The sequence below is a fragment of the Neodiprion lecontei genome, chromosome 4, assembly GCF_021901455.1.
Source record: "Neodiprion lecontei isolate iyNeoLeco1 chromosome 4, iyNeoLeco1.1, whole genome shotgun sequence".
Lineage (NCBI taxonomy): Eukaryota > Metazoa > Arthropoda > Insecta > Hymenoptera > Diprionidae > Neodiprion > Neodiprion lecontei.
In genome coordinates this window covers 10,675,555-10,702,306 of record NC_060263.1, presented here as the reverse complement: position 1 = coordinate 10,702,306, position 26,752 = coordinate 10,675,555, and the positions used below count along the sequence as shown (strand labels likewise).

Below are 26,752 nucleotides of genomic sequence, written 5' to 3'. Positions count from 1 at the left end.
CTTTTTTGTAGAGCGTAAAATTTCCTACAAGAATATGTTTTTTTTATATCTTCACACTGATTCGTTTTCGAGCAATAAAATTCTAAATTTAAAAAAAAATTTTTTCCATGTTATTTAAATGGGAAATAGAAAATTGAGAATCGCCACCTCTAAAAATCAATATTAAGAGCTCATATTTTACCGAGGTCATTTTTGAGGGACACTCGGAACATTTTTCAATGTTCTTCGAAAAAAAAAATAGTCGGTTTTTTTGAAACACTCTAATATACAACGTATTTTACTAAAATATTCCGAGTATTATTCAACTAAAGATGTGACGACTTTTTCCACCATTTTACACGTGGCAGTGAAAATTGAATTGCTAAACAGCTATTCAAACATCACACAGTAATCTCAAGAAGACGCAGGTAAATAAGGTTAAGAAACATAATTTCTGTGCTTATTTAACTATCGGATTTTCTATACTAAAGATCAAAACAACTCGAAAATAATTTCAAAATCACGCACACTTTAATATAGATGTTTTTAATTTGCCTCCTCAATGATCACCTATGTCAATTATATACTACAAGAGCGGGCACTTTGATCTTTCACAACCTTACTCATTACCAAACCAAATACTTAAACAGCAATAGGTCAAGTAAACTATAATATGAAAATGAGTTGAGAATATTTCAGTTTATATTTACGCTTAATTAGCTTTCTTGGTATATTTGCTCTCTAACTCCTGAAGTTTCGTGTCCAATTCCGCTGTCGAGAATGTCTGCACAGATAAATAATTGGGTAATTGTTATATCGACCTAATTAATATTTTAAAGTCATCAAAGAGTGAAAAAAGCATCAATACTAGGCTCTTTGTGAGGATTTTCAAAGATTCTGACAAATATTTTTAACTATTAGTGATTACGGGATTTAAGTTTCTGACTATAGGAGTTCATACATCTGCATACATTATATTATGTACATACAAAACAAAAAAAGGAACATTACCATCTATATTCATGAGCACATTATTTTGTAATTTGCACCAGTGAATACCTCTGTAGCTATACAACAGAGGAACGCAACTCAAAACTAGCAGTTTTGGAAAAAAAATTATTAATATACAAAATATTCAGTAGATGTCGTTGATTAATGTTTCAAATTGATTTTCACATAAGTTGCAGAAAACTATAAATTCTTCATTCTTTCAATCTTAACAAAGACTCGGGCTTTGAAAATATGCTTCCTGATTTGACCTACCCTTTTTCTCACAGGTTGGTAACTGCTTTTGAAACTTCTATCCTCCTGCCCTTGCTGAAATGAAACGGCAATTTCATAAGATTTTCAATCACTCAAATATTTTGTTACAAAGGTAGACTTTCGTTTTGTATATTTAAAAGGGGATCTCATTCCTCAAAGATAAATGCATGCAATTATTTAATGAATTACTGGATTCCTTCGCTAACCACTATTATTGTGAAAACAGTTAGTCTCACGATTTTAACCACAGAGCAACATATTTCTAAAATATACATTTCACCCCATATTTTTCTGCATTTACTGCACTTGCTTTATGTAATAGAAGAATGTATTATTTTAAGGTAGCTCAAGTTATAATATATTGCAAAGAGGCCTCGAAGGAACTTTCAACACCTACAAGGCTGTTTTAACATTGAAACACTAAATAAGTCTTTTCTAAAATTTTCAAAAGTTTTAACAGAACTCAGTTCTTCAACCTGTAGACAGCCGGCAACACCACTACAGTGGTGTTGCCATGATTCGAACATATCCGGGGAACATTGGGGGATGATTATATGGAAGTATCCCACCAAAGTAGGCATGTATCAACGAAAAAAATCCCGGCCGCCAGCAGGTTAATGCAAATATGATGATAAATGAAAACAAAAAATCGGTTATGTATTTTCAATTCTCAGATTGGATTCAGCTTACCCAAAATTGTCTGTACTCTGGTGACAAACTTTCTAAATATAATATTCTATCCTCGATCCTTTTCAGTCTTTGATAAACATCCTTCGGAACAGGTCCTTTAACACCAATGTGATTCTCACTTGTCACCAATCTTTCCTCCAGCGCAGGTAGATAAGTAGCAGGAGAACTTTGGTTTGAGTGATTTCTTGTAGTTTTTTGCACGGTTGATAGGTCAGCCACCTGTGGTCCCCAAGGATTGAGCACCCTGTGTACTAACAGACGAATGGGACATATTTTTAATTAAAGTATGCACATCAATTGGAAATAAAGATTCGAGCACACTCTTAAAATTGTAGTGTGCATTAATCATAGTATATTCTATGCTCTCATGAAACAGCATGTATTTTTAAGATAATACATAGAGCTAGAGAATTAATGTTGGTTGGCATAATCATATGAATGTACATTTTTGCTAATAAAAGCATTTTTGCTAACAAAAGGTTTCCTAAAACGTGCACGAATATCGCCAAAGTAACCTCACTTCCACACGTCATACTTACAGTTATGCAACATAGGTTTTGCAAACTCCTGCGACATAATGACTATTCTGGACATTTGAATATATTGAAGTACGAACAATATTTCATAACAGTAGAAATTGTAAATCATGTTTTTTTTTACCTTTGACATGGCTTTTGGAATCTTTGCGTCGAATTAAGATTGCATCAACTCGAGCGCAGGAATTTGCCCTGTCTTCGTCAACTTTTACCCTGTAATATATAATAATTAATGTAATTAAAATGTCAAAGAAAAAAGTAGCACTTTTGAGGGTAACACCAATAAAAACCTGCTTCTAACGGATGGGCTAATAATTATGGCTGCTGAACTAGTTTGCAGATATGCTTAATTTTGATAACATTTCTTTTCAAACTTTTCAACGATACAAAACGTTTTCAAGTAATTTACTAGGCATAGTATTTTTTCAAGCTTTTACTCTTAATGATGTTTCAATTTTCATTTCAACCACATTAAAGATTACTGGAAAATGTGTGAAACATTTTGGAGAAACTTAAAAGAGGTAATTTTGCGAGCCTACTACCTCAAGTGAAAAAAAATTTATAACATCTCTATGGGTCTCTATCGTAATTTCGCTTCATAAATATTAACATCGTTAAATATTCTTTCCAAAAAATTAAAACTCATCAAGAATGACTAATTGTTTTTTTATAGACCGAAGAAAACTTCTTAAAATATTTTCAACACTTTCATGTTATTTCGAAATTTTTAATTGCATATTATATTTATTTTTGTCGTTTCTTTCATGTATGGGCTTAGATTTTTTAAGTAAAAATTTTGGTCTGTGTAGTGTACACTGAGATATACGTACATGATGCACACTCTAGTACTACGGTTTTTGAAAAATAGGTTGATCAAATTTATTACGTATTCGATTACGATTTTTGTATTGAATTTTTAGCGCTCCCTGTCGTCAGAAAAAAGATATGAGCTAATGTATTTTTTGTCTAAAAAAAGTCTAATCTTTCCAAATATGAAATCCATTTTGAGGTAGATCCTCAGGAAATGTACATGAAGGGGGTGTTTTTACTTTTTGATTCATGCATATGCAAAAGACCCAAAAAAAAAATTGTCTTTATTTTCTTGTTTGAAAAAATAGTCATTTTTAAGCATATTCTGAAATTTTTAGATTGGTGTTACGTCTGGCCATTTCCTTCGACTACACATCTACAGTACTCACTAATCCAATAAATCATTTACACATTCAATTATAAACCTTTCTTAACTCATTCCTGACTTCTTCCGGCATTCTCCGAGTCGAGAGCAGGACGAAATTGGACCTAAAGGTATTCAAAATAACATCGTGGGTGAGAATATAGGTAGTTCGATAACCACTCGGCAATGCTATCCCTCTATCCCGTAACAGCTCGGTGAAAACGGGATTATGATTGGTATGATTTTTCCAAAGATCTCGAATTTTCGAATTTTTATTCAAAAAGAAAAAAACAAAATTATTCAGTAAATTGTTCATTTCTGTTATGTCAGAAAATGGTCATTGTGGAATACCCTAAAGTTTACTAAGTGGAATGAAAATTTTCCAGTGACAGAATATATTCTAAAGATTCCAGATCGCTGGAGTTTTTACACCAATTCATCATTAATAATGACCCCATTTTTGACCCACCAAAAAAACGTTAGGATCTACTTCGAAATGTCTACTATTTTGCACACGAAATTAAAACAATTAATTTACTGGTTCTTTTTTTCTATATCATCAATTTATCCATATACATATTCATATCACTCTGAAATGTTCAGAATATACTCCAAAATATCGATTTGTACGTGTAACAGAATTAAACAATTCATAATAGAATTTTTTTTAGAAAAATATTCTGAAATTCGAATTTACTGGAACAACTATACGAATTTAATCATAATCCTATTTTTGGCCCACTCTAAAAATTTCAGGAGATACTTAAAAATGTCCACTTTTTGAATCAACATGAAAATTTACTTTTTGGGCCCTTGCATTTACATCACTCAAAAAATCGAAAAAACGTATTATTTAGTACTTCTTGAGGACCCACCTCAAAATTGACTTAATAGTACAGACGCCACTTTTTTTTACAGAAAATTCATTAGGTATTATCTTTTTCCAATGGCAAGAAGTACCAAAACTTAGTTCCAAACAGTGATAAAATTGATTAACGATAAGAAAAATATAATTTCGTAGAAAAATATTGAATTTTTAATGTATGTACATGGCAATATGTCTATAATTCATAGAAAGATTGAATACTGCTAATTAGCTCCAAAACTAATGTATCTAATTTTTTAATGAATCAAAACTTCTCCCATTGGTGTATGTTTTAAATTCGAAGACAATGAAATATAATCGTGCATTACTGAACAATTTCTTGGCTGCATCTCTGTTTTTAAGAATTTCTGATATCCCTATATTTACTACGTACCAAAGAATTACGGTATAACATATAACCGTAAGCGAATATTTTACAAAATAAACGAATGAGGGAAACCAAATGGGGTTAAGGATTAAGAAGTAAAGTATCACATAAAATAGTGTTCTTCAAAACCATCTATTCTAGAATAATGACTTACATGCACGCTTAATGTGATATTCCATTTCCGGCAACCCATTTTTTTGATCCATAGTTACAGAATTTAGTACCCATCTAGGATTCAGGTTTCACTCATCATCAAAGAACCCTCAGTTACATAACTTTCAATATTTAGCGGATTAAAAGATATAGAATGTTCAAGTTTTGCAAAGCAATTTTTTTCTTACAATCTTTAAACCAATATATCTTTGGGTTCAAATCGCCCGAAAATAAAAAACCTAGCAGTGCTTTTGAATCACATGATTATCATCTATTCAATGATATCGGTATAAATAATCTTCAAATATTACCTAACTTCGAAATTCCCGAAAATACTTCGTTTTTATCAATTTGCACTAGAAGAATGTATTACTGAATGTTCCTTTACATATAACGATGACTCTGCAATTTTCGGAGATCTGTTGTTATTTTTTCCGATTACTAGTATCATCATTCGTAAATAAATAATTTTTTGATTACTCATTAGCCGTGCACAGCGTCCCCCTACTAAATTATGAAAATCTCGTGAACCCTTGATCAAAAGAATCATGTATGATAAACTGCATCCCACTTAAATCAAGTACTGTTCTGTCACAACTATATTTTTGATATTCTACAAACTTTTCCACATGCAAACATTTTTTCTCAATGTCATTACTATTAGATATAAATTACATTTTTCTTCAACCCAACCTAATGTACTATCAGGATTGTTGATGATATTAAATTCTTCGTTCCCTTGTACAAACTGTCACGCTTGGATAGCCAAGTTCAAAACAAAGTAATAATCAAATGACCCGTTCAATCGGCGTGCAAATAAAATGTCGACAATGCTTCGAGATTTTGAGATTTCGATGTTTCGACTTCGATCGGACATGGCTCTTTTAAGATGCGCGTATTTTAGAAAAAAACCAAAATTCTAAATTTTTTCACTCTTCTGATTATGATTCTTTTCTCACAACTTTCAAATCAGAAAGTTACTCAAACTTTAGTAGAGTTTTCAAGATTAACTCGCATCACCAATTGAAGTCATTTTACCTTCAACTTCTCCAAACGGTACTAAACTTATATAAACTTATGTAAATTGCAAAGTATTTTATAAGAAGTAATTACTTCAACGAAAACCTATACCGTTGAATTTTGATTGTTATCTCTTCGGGGAAACTAGAGCAACGTGGCTTACGTCGGAAATTTGATTGAAATGTAGTTTTTTTTCACCATGTTAAAGGAGCCCGAATATGCGCCTCGAAACAAATTTGAATTTTTTCAAGTATTGAAAATGATTTTGGCAGCTTTGAAAATGATATTTTCAAGTTATCTGTAAGTAACAAAAATAGTAAAATGTCATTCAAATAACCATAACCATGTTTTTGCTCCACTTTGCTCCAGTCTTTCTTACTCTTTACATTGAAGAGTCCTTGAAGTAATTTGTTCAGTATAAGTTAAGTACTGTTTACAGACGTCGAAATTAAAATAAATATCAAATCCAAGAATGAATTAGTACGTAAATCTTATAATTCTAGTAGAGTGGACACTACTTTCATCGCCGATCTGAAAGATGTCAGAAAGAAGTGAATAAAAATGATTCAACAAAAAAATGCGACTAAACTGAGAATTCTGTTTTTTTTTTTTCAAAAATAACTTAAGACACGGAAAACATATTTTTGATTAAAATGTACTGCTTGTTTTTTATTTTCGAGCGATTAGAACGCGAGACATGTTGGCTTCAAGATTGTCAACAAAAAGTTTTTGCAAATTTTGGAATCAAATATCTTATGGACTACTCAATATTAAAGACTATAACTAGGGGTTCGTTCTCCAATGATGACTGAGGACCTAATCCCAGATAAGCGCCAAATTCTATGACTATGCTCAAAAAAGAGGTCTGCTAGAAATAAAATACCTCTTATATATCAACGAACCTGTGACTGCAGAACTCTTGTACATTGACAATATTGTTTTGCTCTCGTTTTCTTGCAATGAATGCATTTATTCTACGATTCAGCTCATCAGTACTAACACGGATTTGTACAAGATTTGAATTAACTGGTACATCAAATGATTCTCTCTTCTCTGTCATTCTGTCTTCATTTTCATCTTGATTCGTACCACTCGGGAAGATTTTGTGATTGTTTTGTAACAGCAAATCATTAGCACTCACAACGTTTGCACATGCTAATAAAGTTTCATCTCGACCTGTCAACAGAAGTCTCTCGTTTAAAACAAAACTCAACGCAGTTTTATGAATGGTAAACAGACCTGTACGAACGAAAAAAAAAAATTATGCAGCCTCTTTTCATACATATAATGATAAAAACGAATTTTATTAATGTTGAAATATACAGATCACAATGAATCAATATTGAAAAATAAAACGCAAAAAGTCCTCACAAAGTTTCAACTTTATGCAAATAATATTTGCATAAAGCGAATTGTCATATTCAAGCGAAGACGAACTGACAATGGTCATGGGAGCCACATCGAGTAGCTTGAAAGGATCCATTTCATGAAATTTTCTCGATATATGCAAAGAATTATGACCACTCTAATTTATATACTTGACATCATGTTGAAGTGAGTAAAATTATCCTAGCAATTAGTTCCTCAGTAAAACGTAATAAATAGGAATATATTCATATTTTGCAATCCTAGTTCCTTCATAATCAGTGTAAAAATAAAAAAAGTGATTACTTCTCAACATTTCGTTACGATAACGTTACTAACTTCAACCTCGCTACTTGACACTTAAAAACTATTACATTCTCAGCATTCATCGACTTTGGCATAAATGTAGTGGTATCTTGTCACGATAATAGTACAGTATGTAAAAAATTATTTACTGGTGGACCAAGAGCATTCTTTGTTTTCTTTCCATTGTGACTTGTGGTTATCATAGATTTCCTTCTTCCAAATAGGTACAGTACTTTTCAGCATGTCAATAGCAAACTGCGTAGCTTGAAGACTCTCTTGTCTGTGAGACGAAGAAATAGCTATGACAACGCTGGCCTCAGTCACAGATACGACCCCTAGGCGGTGGTAAATTGCTATGCGTTCAACATCCCATTGAGAACGAATCTTTGAGCATACATTCTCCAATTCTTTCAACGCCATTGACTGGTATGCCTCGTACTCCAACTTAACGACCTGCCACAGAAAAAAATGCATCTTGCAACAGTCTTACTATTCTGATAAAAGACATTACGAAAATTCTAATAAAACTGCGCAACTCATTGATGAATTTCTAGTTTTTCAAACTTGCAACAACCATGAATTGTGGGTAACTTGCAGACTACGAGAGAATATTTCATAAGTGAACTAATGTGGCAGTATTATTGCTAAAATCTGGCAACCGATTTTCATGAGTAAAAAAGTTGTTTGAAATCTTCAATTTTCTAATAAACTGATGTTTCAAAATTTACTGGAATAATGATTTCCTTTTCCACTCGATTACAGAAGTTTGAGGTAGGTGGTAAAAAACTGTATTCTTCCAAAAGTCACATATGTTTTTTAAATTTTCCCACAACTATAATAGCGGGATAACTAAGCACTGGGTAGAAAAAATTAGTTGTAATAGTGAACACGTTATTCAAAAAATGCCATCAATACAGCCTCATTTCCAGATTTTCTATCAAATTCTCTGATGTTTTATGGTAATACTTTCTGCGAAATTTTATATGAATTAGGGTCGCTTCACACACCATTTCAATTCTCTAAAACCGCGGCGCTGTGCGCCCCACTCTGATCAGCTGAAGGAGTCAGTACTCCTTTCCAAGAAATTGTAGCATCATGAACAGTGGCGTCATTGCCAGCATGGATGGTATAAACCAGACCTCGACATTTTTATGGCATGGAAATCCCTGCCCTGGATTTTGGAACATAGAAATTTTTTTCAAACACATTTTACGCGCATTTTAAAAAAAAATTTTAGTTAAAAAATAAATTAGAGTAACCAAAGTTAAAATTCTTCAGATCTGTCTTGAATTAAACGACTCGATTTATATGAATTTGTACTGTATTTGTTTGAAAAACGCAACTTGATTACTTTTTCATACACTTGGCTTTCATGCTGCATAAATTGATACAATATCTGATATATACCTGTTAACTTGTATCTAACTTCGTTCAAATGAATAAAGAGATTTGAATACTGAATAGTAATTTTTGTATAAGAGAAATAATTTTGTTTCTGATTTCCTAATGTTCCAGGTTCCACATTTACATAATGTCATTGACACATGTCATTTCGAAGTCCTTCTATTTCCAGACTCCTCAACTTTAAGATTGAAGAATTCTGATCTACTCCTATGTATACTATTAGGATCAAACCTTTATTTCATTGTATAAAATTGTCTCATTGTTAGACATACGCATGCCCCCCCGCCAAAGGCCAAATATCGGTAAAAAAACGTAGTGGCATCGCTGGTCGTGAAATATTAACTAAAGTCTGCAAAACCGATATGTAAATCCAGACACAATTAATACGAGATAGTATAAAATCACTTGTAGCGTATTTTCCCGAAATTATATTAATAGGGATACTAATAATAATATAGATACTTGTCTGCTTTATCAACATTATAACAAAATTAATTAGATTTCACAGTTCGATTGTCAGAAAAATTATGACCAAATAAATGGAATGATTGATATTCCTTTTTACATATGCAGTGACAACTTCTAAATTTCTTAGAGTACAAGTAATTGTGTACCTTCTTTCCTTCAAAATTGTCCCGAGTTGTACCAATGAAAGTGGATATTGCTCCACAATTTGCTGCAACTACCAGATTAATTATGCCTCCTATATTCAACTGTTCCGTCTGCAGCTTAATGACATCTTTTGAGTCATTCATCTTAACCTGCAACAAAGACTGTGATTGTGAATATATTCCCAAAAATGACTATTGGAATTTACAGCATAACAAAGAAACCAAAAGTATTAAAAACAGAGAACAATCACGATTATAAGTACAATTCTAAAGTCAAGGCCGAAATTCTTACTGAATAATTTGAAAACAAATCGAAATTCTTGATAATGATTAAAGAATCAAAGCAGACCCTGCATGTCAAATCTTCGTGAATGCAACTCATTGTAGATTCAAGAGTAAACTGAAGGTGATATTTAAATCGTTTACGTTAATATCGTAAGTAATTAAAATAATCGTAAAGCTGAACTTTGTAACATTAACGTAATGATGAATTTTTTCCGTCTGATCATTATTTAGCAACTTTATAGTTGTCCATAATACAGTAGTTGACTCAAATAAAAGCAGAGCATAAATATGAAATTTTGCAAACGTAACTCTTTCAGTCATACTAAAGTTCCAAAATCATGATTTAAAAAAAATTTTCCTTCATCTTAGCTTTGCAAACTTTGAGCTCATAAATTTTCCAAGAATACTTTGCTAAAAGGCTGGATCATTATTAAGAAATTTGAAATATCATAAATACTGAAAAACCCTGAAAAAAAACTCCTTTTTTGTAATCAAGAACTATTATTTGAAAATAGCGCGAACAATATCTCAAGAACCAATGACAAGATTCAGTTCCAATAAGTTTCCTTTTACTAGGCTTGAGGCTGAAGTTAATAATATTATTACAATGATTAACGTTTTAAAAAATTGCTATTTCTCAGCTGCAGGAATCTCTGAAATTTAGTAAATCATAATGAGGCAAACTGTATTCTTTTTCATATTTTGAAAACCTAACTACTTCAAACTCACTATAACCTTGCAAAATAACAATTTCTCCCCGCAATGTTTGGTTACATAAAGGTTACTAACTTCGGCATTATTACTACGCTTTGCTCCTCCATAAGAATGGTCTAGACTTTAGCTAGACTTTATAAGCTATGAACAAAAGAGCCGAATTCAGATTTTTGGATAAGTAACACATACTGGGAAATGAGTTTAAATAATCTTTTCTCCGAAAATTGTGTTAATTATGTGCAACATTTTATCAATGAATATTGTGTTTCCTGGAAGAACATCCATATTGTTGAGCCTGTTTCTGGCAGTTTGTGGTGATCCAACATTAAACGGCGTATGGCTAAGCCAATTACAGTTTATTTTCTTCAAACTTGGGTTTTTCAATACTCTTGTGTTTAGAGCTGTCATGGTAATTAAAAATTAAAGGCACATAAATTCCAGTAGACTTTGTAATAAGCTGTTGAATGTTGGATGTAATAATACAAACGTTCTTCTAGGTACCCTCATATTCCTTGCCTTCGGCGATAAAGCTGGAAATGATTATGGTATTCATGTCGATTTTCATCAGCATTGTACAATACGAGGATAAGATACTGATACTGGCAACTGCCCAATCCTGAAACATAACTTCGACCCTATAGAGAATGGTACAGCCGCTCGTTGCGGCATAGTATTATTATGAATGTGGCGGAAAAACATATTTCACTACTTGAATGAAATAAGGTTCCGAAAGATGCCCATGATAGAAGATTTGTGCGAAAACAGTCAGGAAGAAACGTATACCTTTTGTAATTACGTAGTTCTCATTTTTTCGCTGAGCAGTCAAAGTAGTTTGATCATTATTATGATTAAATGTAAATAAATTGAAATAAATGTTAATATGTTTGATAAACTAACCTCCACTGAGCGGGGGAATAACAGCAATTTCGTCCTGGTCGGATAGGTTAAGCGTTCCGTTGGCTGCAAGGTATTCTTCGTTGAGAGATAAGATAACAGAATCGCGAATACTTTCGAGACCAAATTTCTCAATAATTGTATCCAACAAAGATTGGTAAGAGATGTTAGCCGGCAGCTTAGCCCGAGACTCTTTCAGGCCGGACAACTCGCGAGCCTTGGCGAAAAAGAGAATTTTTACCAGCGAATCTCGTGATTCTCCATCCATCATAAACTATGGGCGACAGAGTGGCGACAGCGACTGGCTCTGCTTGGCACTTGCATAGACCTTTATCGCACCACACATGTTTTCAACACATGCATTGTTATTGTTCACTGTTTACTCGATTGGTATTAGCCAATACTATCTCGTTACGTAAGAAATATTTTCCCGGAACAATAGATCGGTGGAAAGTTGGTAACGAAGCATAACGAGGTTATGTTTGCGTACGGTACGGTCGAAAAACGCTGATACCGGAAACGTGCCGAAAAGGAGAACTGTGATTAATCAGCCTTTCTTCATCAGTCGTCAAATTGACGTATAATTCTACTGTTATCTCCTCCATACATACCAATTTATTGCTGTTGCAAAAATTTCTGTTTTTATTGACAAGCTGCTCGACAATTCTTGGACCTTAAAATTGTTGCTAGGCTGACGCCCGTGGTGATGACGTAACACCTGTTAGCTGGCGCCTCACTAGACCAAACCGAATGCACTTTTGATAATCAGGTCAAAGGCGGAATGAGGTCACGGGAAGTATGGTCGCACAAAACGGCCAGGCGTGGGCCCTTATTATTGCACGAAAAATAGATACCTATCTACCTGCCTGAAATCCAGTTAGAATGCGAAAGCAGGAACTGTACTGTTAAAAGTAACGGAACCATATATATGTATATATATATATATATATATATATATATATACATTTATATATATCTATATAAAATATATATGCATAGGTATACCTATCTACGCATATTTTATCATGCATTCATCGGCATCCTCACATCTGGTGACATCGCAGTCAAATTAATATCGCCTATGTATTATCTTATCGAAGAACCTCCATTTGGAGGAAAATGAGCGTGCAAGTTGTCTGGTAGAAATATGGGAATTATTTCAAAGCTGAAGCGCTCGTGATACTTGTATACAAAGCTACGCTGAAATCTAAATGGAATATTCAATTGCTTATTTGAACTATACCAGTTCTGTCATGATACTTGGGAAATAATTATGTACGGTATGAAAGTATAGGTGTTGACTTCAAATTGTAAAATACAGAAAGCAAAAGGCGCACTGCGTATGTGTCCAGAAAAAAACCTATGATTGAACAACTATCACGGACAAAGCTGAGAGTGGCACTATGGTAGTAACTCGTAAGTAGTGGTATAGTTTAAAGACGCAGTAGCCTTGTGCAAGATGTTGGTGCAATCATATTCTTTCTAGTTCTATTCTATACAATAAAAATAAATACTTGTACGACATACAATCTGAAAAATATTTCATACGGAATTACGTTCTATTTATTCCATTTCGACTCGATTCTTGTCAATTAACATTACAGCTATAGTAGCTACACTGTACAAAATGATCGATCAAGGGCATATGGTAGCACGGCAATTTCATACGTACCGTCACTGTTTCAAAGCTAATACACAACGTCTACGGTGACTAGCTATGGACTAGCTAGGCTAGTATCTCTGTGTATAGCGTTAGCATGCGATGGCCTTGGGTAAGTATTCAAATGTATGCAGGCGTACGCGTGCAATACAATGTGCTCATAGTTAAGTATAGATATGGGTGGATCGAGAATACTGGTAATCCGGAGCTAGGAAAGAATGTGCAAGTTGCTGTGGGGCAAGGACAACGTTGCTGTAATAGGTATACACGGTGTAACAAGGTACTTGCTTCTTGCAAGTTGTGAAAGAGAATGTTACCTATACCGCCTCACTGCACGATTGGATATGGATGAAACATATGTTACACATGCCCAACTAAACCTTATCCCTGTCGATCCTGTCTGCAGAATGAGCACCGCACCACGATAATCGTCATATGCGTTTGAAATCGCACGATATGCCGGCATGTACGTGCATACATACCTCAGGCAGGGTCATATTTTGTGGGAAAATTGAGCATAAGCGCGATAGACGCAGGAAATATTCTGTGAAAGTAACCGTTTTTCGGCGTACGAATCTTACGAGACTTGTCTTCTTCCAATTCATGGATTTAATCAAATCCAAGTGCGCTTCGAAATGAAGACGTGAAAAATCAAAGCGCGTATACCCCGTGAACTTAGGCCGGCTCTATGTGAAACGCACACGTCTCGCACTCAAGAATGATTGCACATGATATCGTCACCTACTACATTTTTGTTTTCGTCGCGATGAGATGAACACACGACGGGCCACCCGCCACATAGAGAGGACACATGCTCGCGGATACAAGCTTTCCCGCTCGTATAATCGCTGACAAGTAGCATGTACACAGCGCATACATGCGTTGATAAAATTCAACGAAATATGGATTTTTGCTTGACCTAAATACGGTTTGGTTACCCAAAGCTTTCTTCCCGTACATTACCGTGCTTCCGACACTATGCCAAAAGCTCGGCACCCGGCGATGTCACGTAGGCAACAGCCAGTACAAAGCAACCCAGGGTAAATGTGAGCTCAAATTTCAGTATGAACCGTTCGCCTACGTGCGCTGCGATAAGCGACACTTATCGCAAGTCCGCGGAAGAAATGTTTAGATAACGCGAGTTTAGCGGCTTGTTCGGCAGGAGAGGCGCCATTCGGTTAAAAGCGACATCGCGGCGATACGGGTTGCGAAATGCAACGGCCCAAAAATAAATCCCTTTCCCCCGTTACGGGCTAGGTAGCTTCTCCTGCTTGTTAGTTTCGTTCATGGTAATGTATCGATACGAGAATCCGGATGCCCCCCTCCGCCGCCCGGCTGCCATTATGCGCTAATGCCAGAATACGGCAAGCGATTGGTGGTAATTGCTGAACATTTTTGTGGCAACTCGGTGCCTTTCTATTAATAGCGGATTTTGACCGTTTGACGGAGAGGACGATGGCAAGCATCACAGATGCGCCAATGAAGGCTATCATCCATCGGCATATTATATGCGACAAAGAGCGAGGGAACAGGACAGAGGCAGTTGTGTTAGAATTGCGTCGGAGGGCGAGGGAAGGTACCGGAGGAGACGTCCGTCAAAGATAGTAGGAGCGAACTAGAAGCACACAAGCGGCGAGGCGAGGGGTAGAGGGAGGGAGTCGCGGTCGTGGAGGCGACCAGCTGGTTTAGCGAGGGAGTTCCGAGGGAGCTGGGATCAGTTGCCAGTGAGACGTGTACAGGTTGTGGCGGCGTTCAAGTGTGGAGTTTCTCAGTGAGTTTGTGATTGTCCGTCCGTCGGTCGTTCGGTCGGTCGTCGTCGGTCGGTCGGTCGGTCGGTCGGTCGTCGTTGTCGTCGTCGTGTCCTCGTCGTCGCTGTTTGGTTCGTGTGCGCGAAACAACGAAGTAAAGATGGCCGCTGACTCGGGTATGGAGACGTGTCCCTCCCCAGAAATCGCGGATTCAAGAAAACGACCGCTAGACTGCGACGTGGAAAACGGCTCAACAAAAAGATCCCACTACGGCTCAGGTATTTTGATAATTTTGCAGTATTAATCAGACCCCGTCGAAAACGAAGCGATTCGATTTACGCTTGTACGATGTCGGATGTGTATCGTGACGAGGGATCATTTGAGCTGATTGTGTTTAACGCGGCTAGTGCCACGGAATGTTTGACAAGCCAAATTTTGCGTAGCCCTGTCTCTCGTTCCCACCTGTCGTCCGGCATGGCGTACATCCTTTCGCAATTCGTTCCTTACTCCCTTTACTCGGGCCTCGTAATACTTGAGAAGGACAAATGTCAAATGGAACTTTGAGTCGGGAGTCGAGCGACGAACGGAAGAACGAACGAGTGAGCAAACGGGGCCAGATTCGCCAGAGTGCACCATTCTCTCGGCAGTGTCACTACTACCACGTCCGTCGTTGCCCATCGCGTCTGTCGTCGTTCTCCGGCAGTCGGTCAGCCGTGTGTTCGTCGCAGCGCGCGCGATTCCGTGCGACGCGGCGACGTTCGACGTTTTACGCTAGTCGGGGATCCGTATTTTGAATTTGACGTTCGGTCCGTTTGCGTGGGCGACTCTTGACGTTAATGGAGAATCGTAGTCCGGTCGCGGGTGACGTGCGTACTCAGTGACTTGGCAAATTTTGACAGCCCGCGATAATTCCGCGCCCCTGATCCTTCCTTATTTCCCTCAAGTTTTTCCCTTGGAATATCTTCTGCTCGTGCCACGGTTTGAATCTACTTAAGATGTGGCATATTGGTAAGTTCTCAGGTCGCCACATCGAGGTCATGGGTCAAGGTCAGAGTGTACAGGCGGCCGATACGAACCTCCCATCTGTCAAACAGCTGTTTGCATTTTTCAACGGGCTCCGCCATACCGAGGGCCTTTAAACTTTTCTCCAAATATTTTTCGTCACGTAACATTCGCACCTTTCTTCCGCACGTATTTCCGACCTTTCGCTGATGTGAAACGCCCCCCCCCCCCCCAATTATTTACCATTTCGCAATTATTTGCACCACGGCATCGTCGAACGAATGTCTTATCCGTCTGCCAACCGGTTTTTGAAGGTTATTTTTCGTGCACGCAAGAAGGCGACCGCGGAAAACCAAACCTTTTTCACTATAGTAATCGACATTAACGTGTTTTGAGTCACACACGCGCATTAGCATAAGGTGTATCAATGTCTCGTTGAAGCTATAAGAGTGTTCGTTTTAACGTATGACGTTATGGAAGTAATAATATACTACAAATCGGAAAAATATCATGTAACGTTAATTATTCTTGCGTGTGTATATGTAATTTATAACTACTGGTAGCCTGAGAACTTTGTTGCGAACCATCGTTCAGCAAGTTTTGTTTCATTTAATAAACCAGCAACCTTCTCTGCAGTTTCTTCCTGATTACACAACATTTCCCTCATTTAAATCGTTTTAGCAAACAAATATTACCAAAATTTTTTCAATGTTACACATGTGTTGCTATTTATCCGGCCATACAGAGCTGAATGAGTGTTGTATAACAACAATAATAATAAAACCAGTTTCAACCAGGTTCTTTATCATGATCGAAATCTTCCTTGTTACTCAATATGTGATGCAGTAGGTACACGAAAGTATTCACGCGATACGCACATTCTTTAATCCCACTTCCTTTTTTTAAGACTGGTCATGCCTGTAGACTCCAGCTCGTCTAATAATTAAAGAAATCCCTTAAAACCCTTGAAACAGTACATGATATACAAATTCTTGAAAGTATCAAATATATATGAAAAGTCTGCAGATAAACTGCACACGTATTGCCTGTCGATATTTACGATGCTGAAGTTCGTAATATTAACGTGACGAAACGTCAGGAAAGAAATCATTATTGCGCAAATTGAAAATGACTTTCAACTAGTTGGCTTTTCGAAGTATGAGTACGTTTTGTTTATTATGCTTGACTAAATTTCAGACCACCCTCAAGGTGCAAAGTACCGATTTTTCTTGAAAATACTTGATTATAGTAACGTTACTAACTTTATCCTTATCAGTATTCAATAGTCATTCATTTTAATAGTGCAATTTTTTTTCCTTCCATTTCTGTCCAAAATTGGGATGGCTTCATGTACAGATGATATTCGTTTACTTTTCCTAATAGAGTATTGCCAAGTCTAATCCTATCGAAATTTATTAATATATTTGTATCAGTGGTGCCAGCATTTTGTATCGATCATGTAGAATAATAAACTAACTATTTGTGGATAGCTGTGCAGCACGTTAAGTTAGTTTCGATACAATCATGTTTTGGACATACATAATAATAGGATACTAGACAGGTTTTCCCTTATGGTTTTATAAAAGTACTAACCTACCATGAAATTTGAAAAAATACTTATTATTGGACTTCACTTAATTCAGTTACTAAATTCGGCTTATGTCTTCAATTCCATCAGTCTTGAAAAACTAACAGAAATCAAGATTACATCATCCCCTACTACTGCTATACGTTAAACACCATACCTGACACATAATTGCATTAGCTGTTATCGCAATAATATTTAATTTCACATTCCTTGCTGTAAACATATATTGTATGTACTGTAATTGTCTCTCAAAAGAGCCCCTTCCGAACCATGTGGTAACCACTTGTGCCAATACATGCACAATTTTTAATTTACACTATTCATCCGATCCAGCGCTTGGTTCAGGTGAAATTTATGCATATATTGGTGCACACGGTAACCTTTATTAAAAAACAAGAATCTTACTTCAATTGTCAAATTTCGAACAACCGTGTATCATATTACATTGTAGTCGAAGAAGTGTTGAAACAAAAAAGTGAAGTGAATTAAAAAATACTTGCTTACCATAGCTCACCTACGAACTAGATCATGCAGAAAAATTCGTATTTTAGCATATTAACGTTGAACTGTTCACATATCTGTAAAATCCTAGAATAGGTCATCAATTTAATAACAGAGAAAACGTATCATTTCGTTGTCTGGTTACTGACAAAATATATGATATAAAATTATTGTAGGTAACAAGTAGGAAAATGCTTTATTAAGAAATACAAACTCATCAAAAAAATTCCATATCTCATACGATTTCAAAGAAATATTATTTGAATTATATTCAATTGCTTTTCTGTATCTCTAGACTGTTGTTTCATTATGCCTTAGTTCCAACAGTTTTCCCGACAAGCGTGCACGCTGAATGTATCCAAGTGTTTAGGTTCTTAAAGTTATCGTAAATATGTATTTTTAGTAAAACTAGTTAGTTTCTGACATCAGAATTATCTGAAATTCGGTAGACCATAATATACATGACGTATTTATATTTTGCAAATCGGACTCCTTCAAAAATATTCTCAACTTGTATTAAAACATTTTTATTTTTTTTTCCATGCTTTGTTGCATTAATGTTACTAATTTCAAGCTGTATATTCTTCATATAATTATGTATGGATATCAAATTAATGTCTTGTGAACTAGAAATATTCAGTAAAAGAAAAATATAAGGTTGAAGTTGGTCAGCCATGATAAACAAAACAAAACATACTCACATTTTGAAAAACCAACTCCTCGAAAGTTATTCTAAAATTTTACAATGATGATTTTTCATGCTGATGTTCTTTTACGTTAACAACTTTAGTCTTGTAAAAAAATGTCACGGATATTACCTTGAATCATTATATTGTCAGAAAAAATTTAGATATATTTTAACTCATTTCGTTAAGATCTTGATACATCTCAGTTTCTTAAAATTACCCTTAGCAATCTGTGGATCACAATTAGGTTTTGACATTCTGTATTCGTGTAATTATTTAATTACAATATATATGAGTTGGACATTGACTTTTAGGCCTATCTTACATGCAATCATATAATAAGATTGAAAAAGTCATCATCTGAGAAAACCTAGTGTGAATGTTTACGAGGTTGAAGTTAGTAACGTTATCATAACGAAACATTAGGGAAAAAAATTGCTACTTTCTTAATACTACAATGATTTTTAAGAAAGTTAGATTTTGAAACATGTGAGTGTGTTTTGTTTTATTACGGTTTACTGAATTTCAAACGATTCCAAAATGGCGAAATAACGGATTTTCCTCAGCATGAATCGTTATGATAACATTACTAACTTCAATAGGGTAAATGTTTATATGTCTTTAAAACCAGGTGTCAATTGTAAACTCATTGTGTGCGTGCGTGTGTGTTTTTGTGTAATCTATATGTGGGCTAGATTAAAATCCGCTAAGCAGAAATTCGTGTTGTCAAAAAAATTTACTTGACGAAATTTATGTACTCGATGTCAAGTCATATGTATTACATACTTATACATATTTATTATTATATTTATAGATTTGAAATATTTTTCAGGTGGAGATGGCACATATCACCTCAAAGTATTGGTACCCGGAGTGGCAGCTGGAGCAATTATTGGCAAAGGGGGGGAAACCATCGCCCAGTTACAGAAAGACACAGGAGCACGGGTGAAGATGTCCAAGTCCCACGACTTTTACCCAGGTATAATATACCGCAATGATTGATTCAAAGTTCTCGACGTATTACATAACTCGCTTAGGTCCCTTCCAGTTTCTACGGATCTCTGTTCTGCTCATCAGCTGTCTCTATTACTTTCACTTTTACGCCCATCCAATGTTAAGCACAACTCGACACAAATATATGTATTCATAAGCCAACTTTGATGCAGTTAGATATTTGCGTAGGAGCATAGATTATATTTACCCTCAATGGAACAAATCAAGTGATTGGGTATTTGACCACAATTATTTAATATTGTATTATACTAATATCTTGACGAATAAATAACAGCAATGTATATTTCTTACTTAATTCTTCTGAAAAAGTTTTTGGCAATTATTTCTCTTTAAGAGAAATGTAATACACGTCACTTGGATTTCCAACTTCCAGGCATTATACAATGCCTTACTCCGATCCATGAATTAGGCCAATATAAAGAGTAATTGGATATTTTACAGTCAACATGTGACAACTCAGATATAAACGTAGAAATACTTATATGAACTGTCAATTATCTTGCACGTCAAAATTGAAGTAAGAATGGCTCTTCTCCTATTTTTATCGATGCAAGCATTGTACAGTTGATACGACGGTATGGATAGTTTATACATCTAGAAATCGATCTTTTGTATCAATCCGTAAAGAATTTGCCAATGGTAATACATTTAATATGTTGAAGACGCAGTCCCTGTTTTGATCAATGTCAAATTAAATATTAATTGAACATTTAATTTCATTCTATTTCAATACCGAAGTGTGTGTATAAGCATTCATTACACCATTTATATAAGTTTATCAAATTTCATGGACAGTTAATGCCTGCATTGAATCATAGATGTGAGGCTCTACTGCATTATTTTACTTGAAAGAAGTTTCAATATTATCACGGAACTGCCATTTTGTTGTTGTGTTATGTACAAATTTTTGCACTTTATGATATCCAAATATCTGTACGGCTAGTTGACTGATGGTGGGCGTGAAAAATATCAAAGTCTAAATTGGATAGGGTTATCTGTATTAGGGAATTAAGTTTTCGTCGGTATAAAGGTCAAAGCAGATTTTTTGTTACTTGTCATATCATTGCGGTCACAAATCCTCTATACCGTATTGCGTTCTCCATATAGAAGTAATTTTGCAAGTTCATTTTAAGCATAGTGGCCAATGGTCCTGGCAATGTCTTTAAATTTTTCTTATACTTGAAAAGTCCCAGAAACTATCCTTGAATTTTTCTTGTGGCCTGGAAATATTCTATTTTTAATTTCATTAAATAACCTGAAAATGTCCTTGAATGTTTTATGGATTTTTTACTGGACACCATGCAAAGCAATGTCACCACGAAAATCTTATGGCATGCGGGTCAAGTATTATGGCTTCTAAAGTCGTATTTCCTTGAATATCAAGTTTACATTGCATCTCAAATACTAAAAAAATATATATGTTTGAAATTTTGATCGATCACGCTTGATTAAAAATGCTGGTAACAAGGACTTAAAGAGTAAATGAAACGTGGTGAGCTATCACGAAACACGAACTGGTAAACTAAACATTAAATATTATGCTCATGTATTTTTGTTTATTATCAGAACTCAGAATAAATGAAAACTTGAATTATTGTTAATGCTTAATCAATCAGATATCAAGAATAAGTCGACATTCTTTTTCTTGCCAATGAATACCCATTCAGTGGAAAGTGAAAACACGGATCTTACTGTTTCAGTCCAAGAGTATATCAAAAACTTTCTGTTGAAATCGGCCCGATCTTTTGCACAACCTCTGTTTGTCAACCTCGACCCAATCATTCTGTAAAAAGATGTAAACAATGTAATTCTGATAGAATACAAGCCTATAAATTCGGGGAATCGCTCAGAAAAAACTTGGAATCTGAAAAGCTGTAAAAATTGTGTTTTTTAGTAAAAGTCACGTTTCGACAGTAATGGTGAATAACTGTAAATTTCTAGAGATTCATCAAATCAAGTTTATCCAGAAAACTCTGAGAGACTTTTTTTAAACGTCCAAACGTCCAAACGTCTCAGCAGTATTTATTTACCTATGGTATTAAGAAATTTAAAAATAACAGCCCAATTTAATAAGGTTAAGGTTTATAACGTTAATGTGGCATTGCTTTTTTATGAGTATCAACTATTTCGCTGTATTAGGATTGTCTAAAATTCGTTAATCCATAATAAAGCAAAATATACTTATGTTAACAGACTCGACTTATTCATAGTCGTTCTAAAGTCACAAAATAATGCGTTTCTCTGTCAATTTTTTGCTATGTTGGTGTTATTAACTGCCTTGTCCAATCTTCTTATTTTTTACTTAACATATACTAAAGAATTGTGTATTAAAATATTCAACATTCTTCATGTCTGATGACTGTATGCTACGGAACTTTTGAATTTAAAATGGGTAAAATATGCCCATGGAAAACTAATTATTACAGAATTTTGAAACTGGTGACAGAAAACTACAAGTGTCGAGTGTTTCATGTTGAATTCGAATGAATTACTATAAGCTTACAAAATTCTGAAAAAATCACCATATGTACATACAACTAAAGTTCATCCATATAAATTAGAAATGAGTATACTTATACGCAATCGATTCGAATATCTCTTATTTGCAAAAATTGAAAATCCAAGAACTGAGAAGATTCAAATTAATGAAAAATTTTGTTCAATTTTCCTAGAAGCAAATTACAACATAAATTCTTTGATAACTGTATTTTTAAGTAACTTACTTATTGCATTTCTAAGCCAAAACAAATCTTACTTGTTCAAGTTATTGCATGTAAGAGATACTAACGAATCAAAATCCAATCTTAAGGTAGTACCCAAGTTCTGGAGTGAGTAAAAGTTAGAACACTTTCTTGTATTTTAGATCCGGTAAAATGAATCGTTTTAAAATCGCAGTATATATTACGGCATATATGTATACATATACATCACTTTAGGAATGTACAGAAATAATTGATCGCTTATTAGATATATTGTTGATCGCTTAAATTTTTACAATAAGCACAAACTTTTGGATGTATATAGGCAGAGCACACAATGACATCTATATACAGATAGGTGTACATTATGATGTTTGAGACGTAATCATGTCAACGTTTGCAGCATCAGCTAATCCGTGAGCGTACAGGAGAGTGTGCCTATTTATGTAAATACAATATTCTATAACAAACAGTGCGGAAGTAAACAGTGAGCAAGTTATTACGTCAAATATGAATATGGAACGCTTAATGCCGTACAAAGGAAAAATTAAGATGGAAAAAAATTGTTGTTAGAAGCAACTGAAATTCATCAAAATGAGAAATGATCAAAACAAAAAAGAAACGATGGATCCATACATTCTGTAGAATTAATCGTAAAATTATGAATAATTTTATACAAGGCGATTGAAAGTACTGCGCTGAAATATCTAACAAAAATAATTTATAAAAGAAAATTTTTGGTCATGTTTCCCGGCTACACGCATACATATATACACATATTCAGTGCACGTGTCACCAGTTTGACCATACGGTCACGGAAATCGAGTCAATTGCTTGTGTGCCGAGTGTACAGCGTTGCCGTTCCATCCCCCCCGTGTCTCATACTTGTGGATATTTATTATGAATTTTGAACTTTGAACATTAATATCTTGGAAACCTATGAACGACTCATTCTGAAACCTGATGAAGAAAATTTATAATACTTTGTTTATAATAAATTCATTTTTCATAAAAATCTCTTCGGAGATAAAAGTTAATTAGTACGAATGAAACATTAACAGTGACATGGCATATGGAATGCATGTAAAACAACTGAGTTTTAACATCACTTATTTCCGGATTGTGGTAGATCATTCTAAAATTTTGCAAAATGTAAATTCTATTGTGAATGAAACTCTGTTCAAGTTTCAGAAAAATATATCTCAAGTGGTTCTACCTGGGTACTGCTTTAAGGTCATTTGGATTTAAAAATATCGGTTCTCTATAATGATGCTTTTTCATCTTCTAATAATTAATATTTGATTTCCTAGGAACAACGGAAAGAGTTTGCCTGATAACAGGCAGCGTTGACGCTATAATGGCTGTGATGGATTTTATAATGGAAAAAATTCGTGAGAAACCAGACCTCACATCAAAAACCACAGTTGATTTTGACTCTGGTAAAACGACCGCAGAGAGAGACAAGCAGGTATTAAATGTAATGATCAGCATCATTTGCATCTTCATATTCATAATTATAATTTTAATTTTAATTTAAATCTATCTAAGTTATTGATAAGCAGTCAACCTCGTTTATGTTGTTGAAAGGTATACCCCCTACAAAATCACTAAGAATATTAAGTGTCAACAAAATGAAGTGACACCTCTGTATCTTTCAGCAATCTGCTCTTGAACAAAATGTTTTTTGTCTGCCAAACCATAATTTTGGACACATGCAGTCGAACCTTGGGCACTAGCATCAGCTGTGCTCTGGATACTGAAAATTCAATAGTTTCTAGACAGTGCTGGCTACACAATCGTAACCCAGAGGGGAGCCTGAGGGTGCTGTCCCATGACAACGACGGATCGACAGATCACAGAACTATGGAACGAGATGAATAAAAGTTACTAGACTCCGAATTTCGTTGATAGCATTCGGTCAGATTTTTGACGGAACCAGCATTCCGTCGTAGTTTGTCAAGACTCTATTGAATATGATTTTTTTTATGCCGGATTGCGGGGTTTCTAGCACGTACGAGTGATTTTGCTTTGCTAAATGCATGGCTTTCGAATCCATATTTTATATTTAATTTATACATACAGTAGCGCTCAAAAGTATTTTGATATAATTACTAATTGGATTGATTACAAACAAATATAAAAGACGAAAATCAATGATATTGTTCATTGAAAGAAATTTGATATTTTACATAATTGTAGAGAATTAACTCTGGTTCGATGGAAAATGAAGAAAAATATGAAAATTGATGAATCAAAATAATAGTACACTTAGTATTGACAAAATCATTTTGACCACTACTGTATATATGTATAAGTGTTTCAAAAAAAAATTTTAGATTTTTCTTAACGCTACCTGATAAAATGCCTGTTTGGAACCTAAAAAATAACCTCTTAGAATTTGAGCCACGTAGCTTATGCGTAAGAACTGACTCAATTGATTTTTCGTTTTTTTTTTTTTTTCCACTTTCCTAAAAATCTCCCAATATATAACATATATTTATTTTCAAATCTTCAGTTGAATTGACAATTGATATATGAAATCTAAAGAATATTAAAAAAAAAATATATATTGTTTTGGAAAAGAAAAGTCAGTATTCGAAGTTATAATTTTGCATTTTGTAAATATCTTGATAAATACGAAATATATGAAAAAATCACAAGAGACTTTGTTTCACGAAAAAGATCTTCGACTTTTTGTCATATATGTTATATTTTGGGAGATTTTTAGGAAAATGTGAAAAAAAAAAAAGAAAAATAAATTGCGCTAGTTTTTACGCATAAGCTACGAGGCTCAAATGTTAAAAGGTTATTTTTTAGGTCCCAAACAGGCATTTTATCGCGTAGCGTTAAGAAATATCCAAATTTTTTTTTTTTTTTTGATACACTAATATGTATGTATTTATGTATGTATGTGTATAAATTAAATATAAAATAGATCATTACCGTGTGAAAATACGTGAATCGTTTAATCAAAAAAGCAGAACAGCGCAAATTTACATTCATTTCATTCTGTCATTCTATTCGAGATTTACCACGTGCGACCAGCCCCCTGTTTCTCTGAAAATGTACCATATGTTGACGGTGGCTGCCAGACAGCGCCAGTTATGCAGTGAGTCCGCATTGCTCAGAAGCACATGGCAAAAACGTAAATATTCATTAATTTTAGTGATTAAACAATCAGCTTGCGTTTTCTTTTTTACGATTTAATGAAGGTACTTGCAAAATCGAAAATACTGGTTTGCAAAAATTAATATGACCAAGCTGAAGAGAGAAAACTTAGAAAAGAAAAAAGCTGCGAATCTAGTTAAACCTTAAAACTCGGCAATTGAGAAATATTTATTTATTTATTTTTCTGTTCAAAATATTTATCATTTTTGTGTGAAAAGACAAAACTAAAAATTCGTTTGCCTGAGAAGAAAATATTTTAGCACTTTGTTGATTTAAATATATGGAGCCAAAATATATTACATACATATATTACAGTTAAAAATTTAAATACTTTCGAACATCTATGCACTCATTTTTTAAAATCGAAACGTTACTTCACAACTTTTGTATTATTTTATCAACTTCGCAGATCCCATTTTTTAAAGGCATTCTGAATATAACACTTGATATTAGTAACATTAATATTGAATGAAGATTTTCATAATGTATAGCTCCTGCAGTTTCAGTACTATTTTTCTTATTTAATATTAACGATTATATACAGAGCAATATGCTGACATTTATTACAAATGAATAATATAATTTTGATATTATTTATTAAGTTGCAATGATTAATGTTTTTAGCGTTATTGTTGTACTTCTGTCTCACATCACTTTAATAATTAACATTTAGATTTTTCAAGAATGTATTCGACCTTATATCTCAAGACAGTACCATTTTACCATTTTTACCAGCACCTATCGCTTTCAACAATACAAAAAATTTCGAAGTTTTTGTTCTGTACGCAGAAGTGCGAGAAGATTATAGTAAGAAACAAAAATTCAGCATCTTTACCATATTTTCATCATGCATTTCAAAAATTTCAGGCCCTGCATAGCTGGCGCTATCTGGCGGCCACTCACTCTCATGACACTTTTATCGTATGACCCGAACAGGCAGTAACGGGAGGCTGCATGTGACATAAAGTCAAACAACTTACGCAACGAAATTCATAAAGTAACTAGATTCTGTTCCGTCGATCCGCTGTTTCGTGATCTG

The 26,752-nt window shown here is 34.5% G+C and overlaps 3 protein-coding genes across 9 annotated transcripts in view; 1 reads left to right on the top strand and 2 right to left on the bottom strand.

Annotated features, from left to right (window-relative positions):
• Positions 1-190: 190 nt before the first annotated feature.
• On the bottom strand, positions 191-11,780 carry LOC107224246 (molybdopterin synthase catalytic subunit). Of its 2 annotated transcripts, none has more exons than XM_015664231.2 (8): positions 9,758-9,895; positions 8,747-8,910; positions 7,889-8,192; positions 6,971-7,244; positions 2,593-2,681; positions 1,933-2,183; positions 1,243-1,296; positions 191-763 (listed from the first exon to the last, which is right to left on the bottom strand). In XM_015664231.2, exons 2-8 carry the CDS (start codon positions 8,747-8,749, stop codon positions 692-694), a joined length of 1,047 nt encoding a protein of 348 aa, XP_015519717.1. In that variant the 5' UTR covers positions 8,750-8,910; positions 9,758-9,895; the 3' UTR covers positions 191-691. The 2 variants fall into 2 exon arrangements, with proteins under 2 accessions (XP_015519717.1, XP_015519718.1); XM_015664232.2 differs by lacking the exon at positions 8,747-8,910 and adding an exon at positions 11,651-11,780 and having other exon boundaries at positions 197-763; positions 9,758-9,904.
• LOC107224248 (molybdopterin synthase sulfur carrier subunit) lies at positions 11,646-12,508 on the bottom strand. The gene has a single exon (XM_015664233.2). The coding sequence runs from the start codon at positions 11,916-11,918 to the stop codon at positions 11,646-11,648; it is 273 nt and encodes a 90-aa protein (XP_015519719.1). The 5' UTR covers positions 11,919-12,508.
• Positions 12,509-14,960: 2,452 nt separating this feature from the next.
• Positions 14,961-26,752, top strand: part of LOC107224245 (RNA-binding protein Pasilla) — a 53,810-nt gene continuing 42,018 nt past the window's right edge. For 4 of the 6 annotated variants that reach the window (XM_046737708.1, XM_015664226.2, XM_015664229.2 and 1 more), the window contains exons 1-3: positions 14,961-15,333; positions 19,665-19,811; positions 23,856-24,022. In XM_046737708.1, the coding sequence (XP_046593664.1) occupies positions 15,216-15,333; positions 19,665-19,811; positions 23,856-24,022 (432 nt within the window). In that variant the 5' untranslated portion in view covers positions 14,961-15,215. Of the gene's footprint in view, positions 15,334-15,720; positions 16,064-19,664; positions 19,812-23,855; positions 24,023-26,752 lie in introns of those variants that run through there. The other 2 variants (XM_015664227.2, XM_015664228.2) reach the window with 2 other exon arrangements.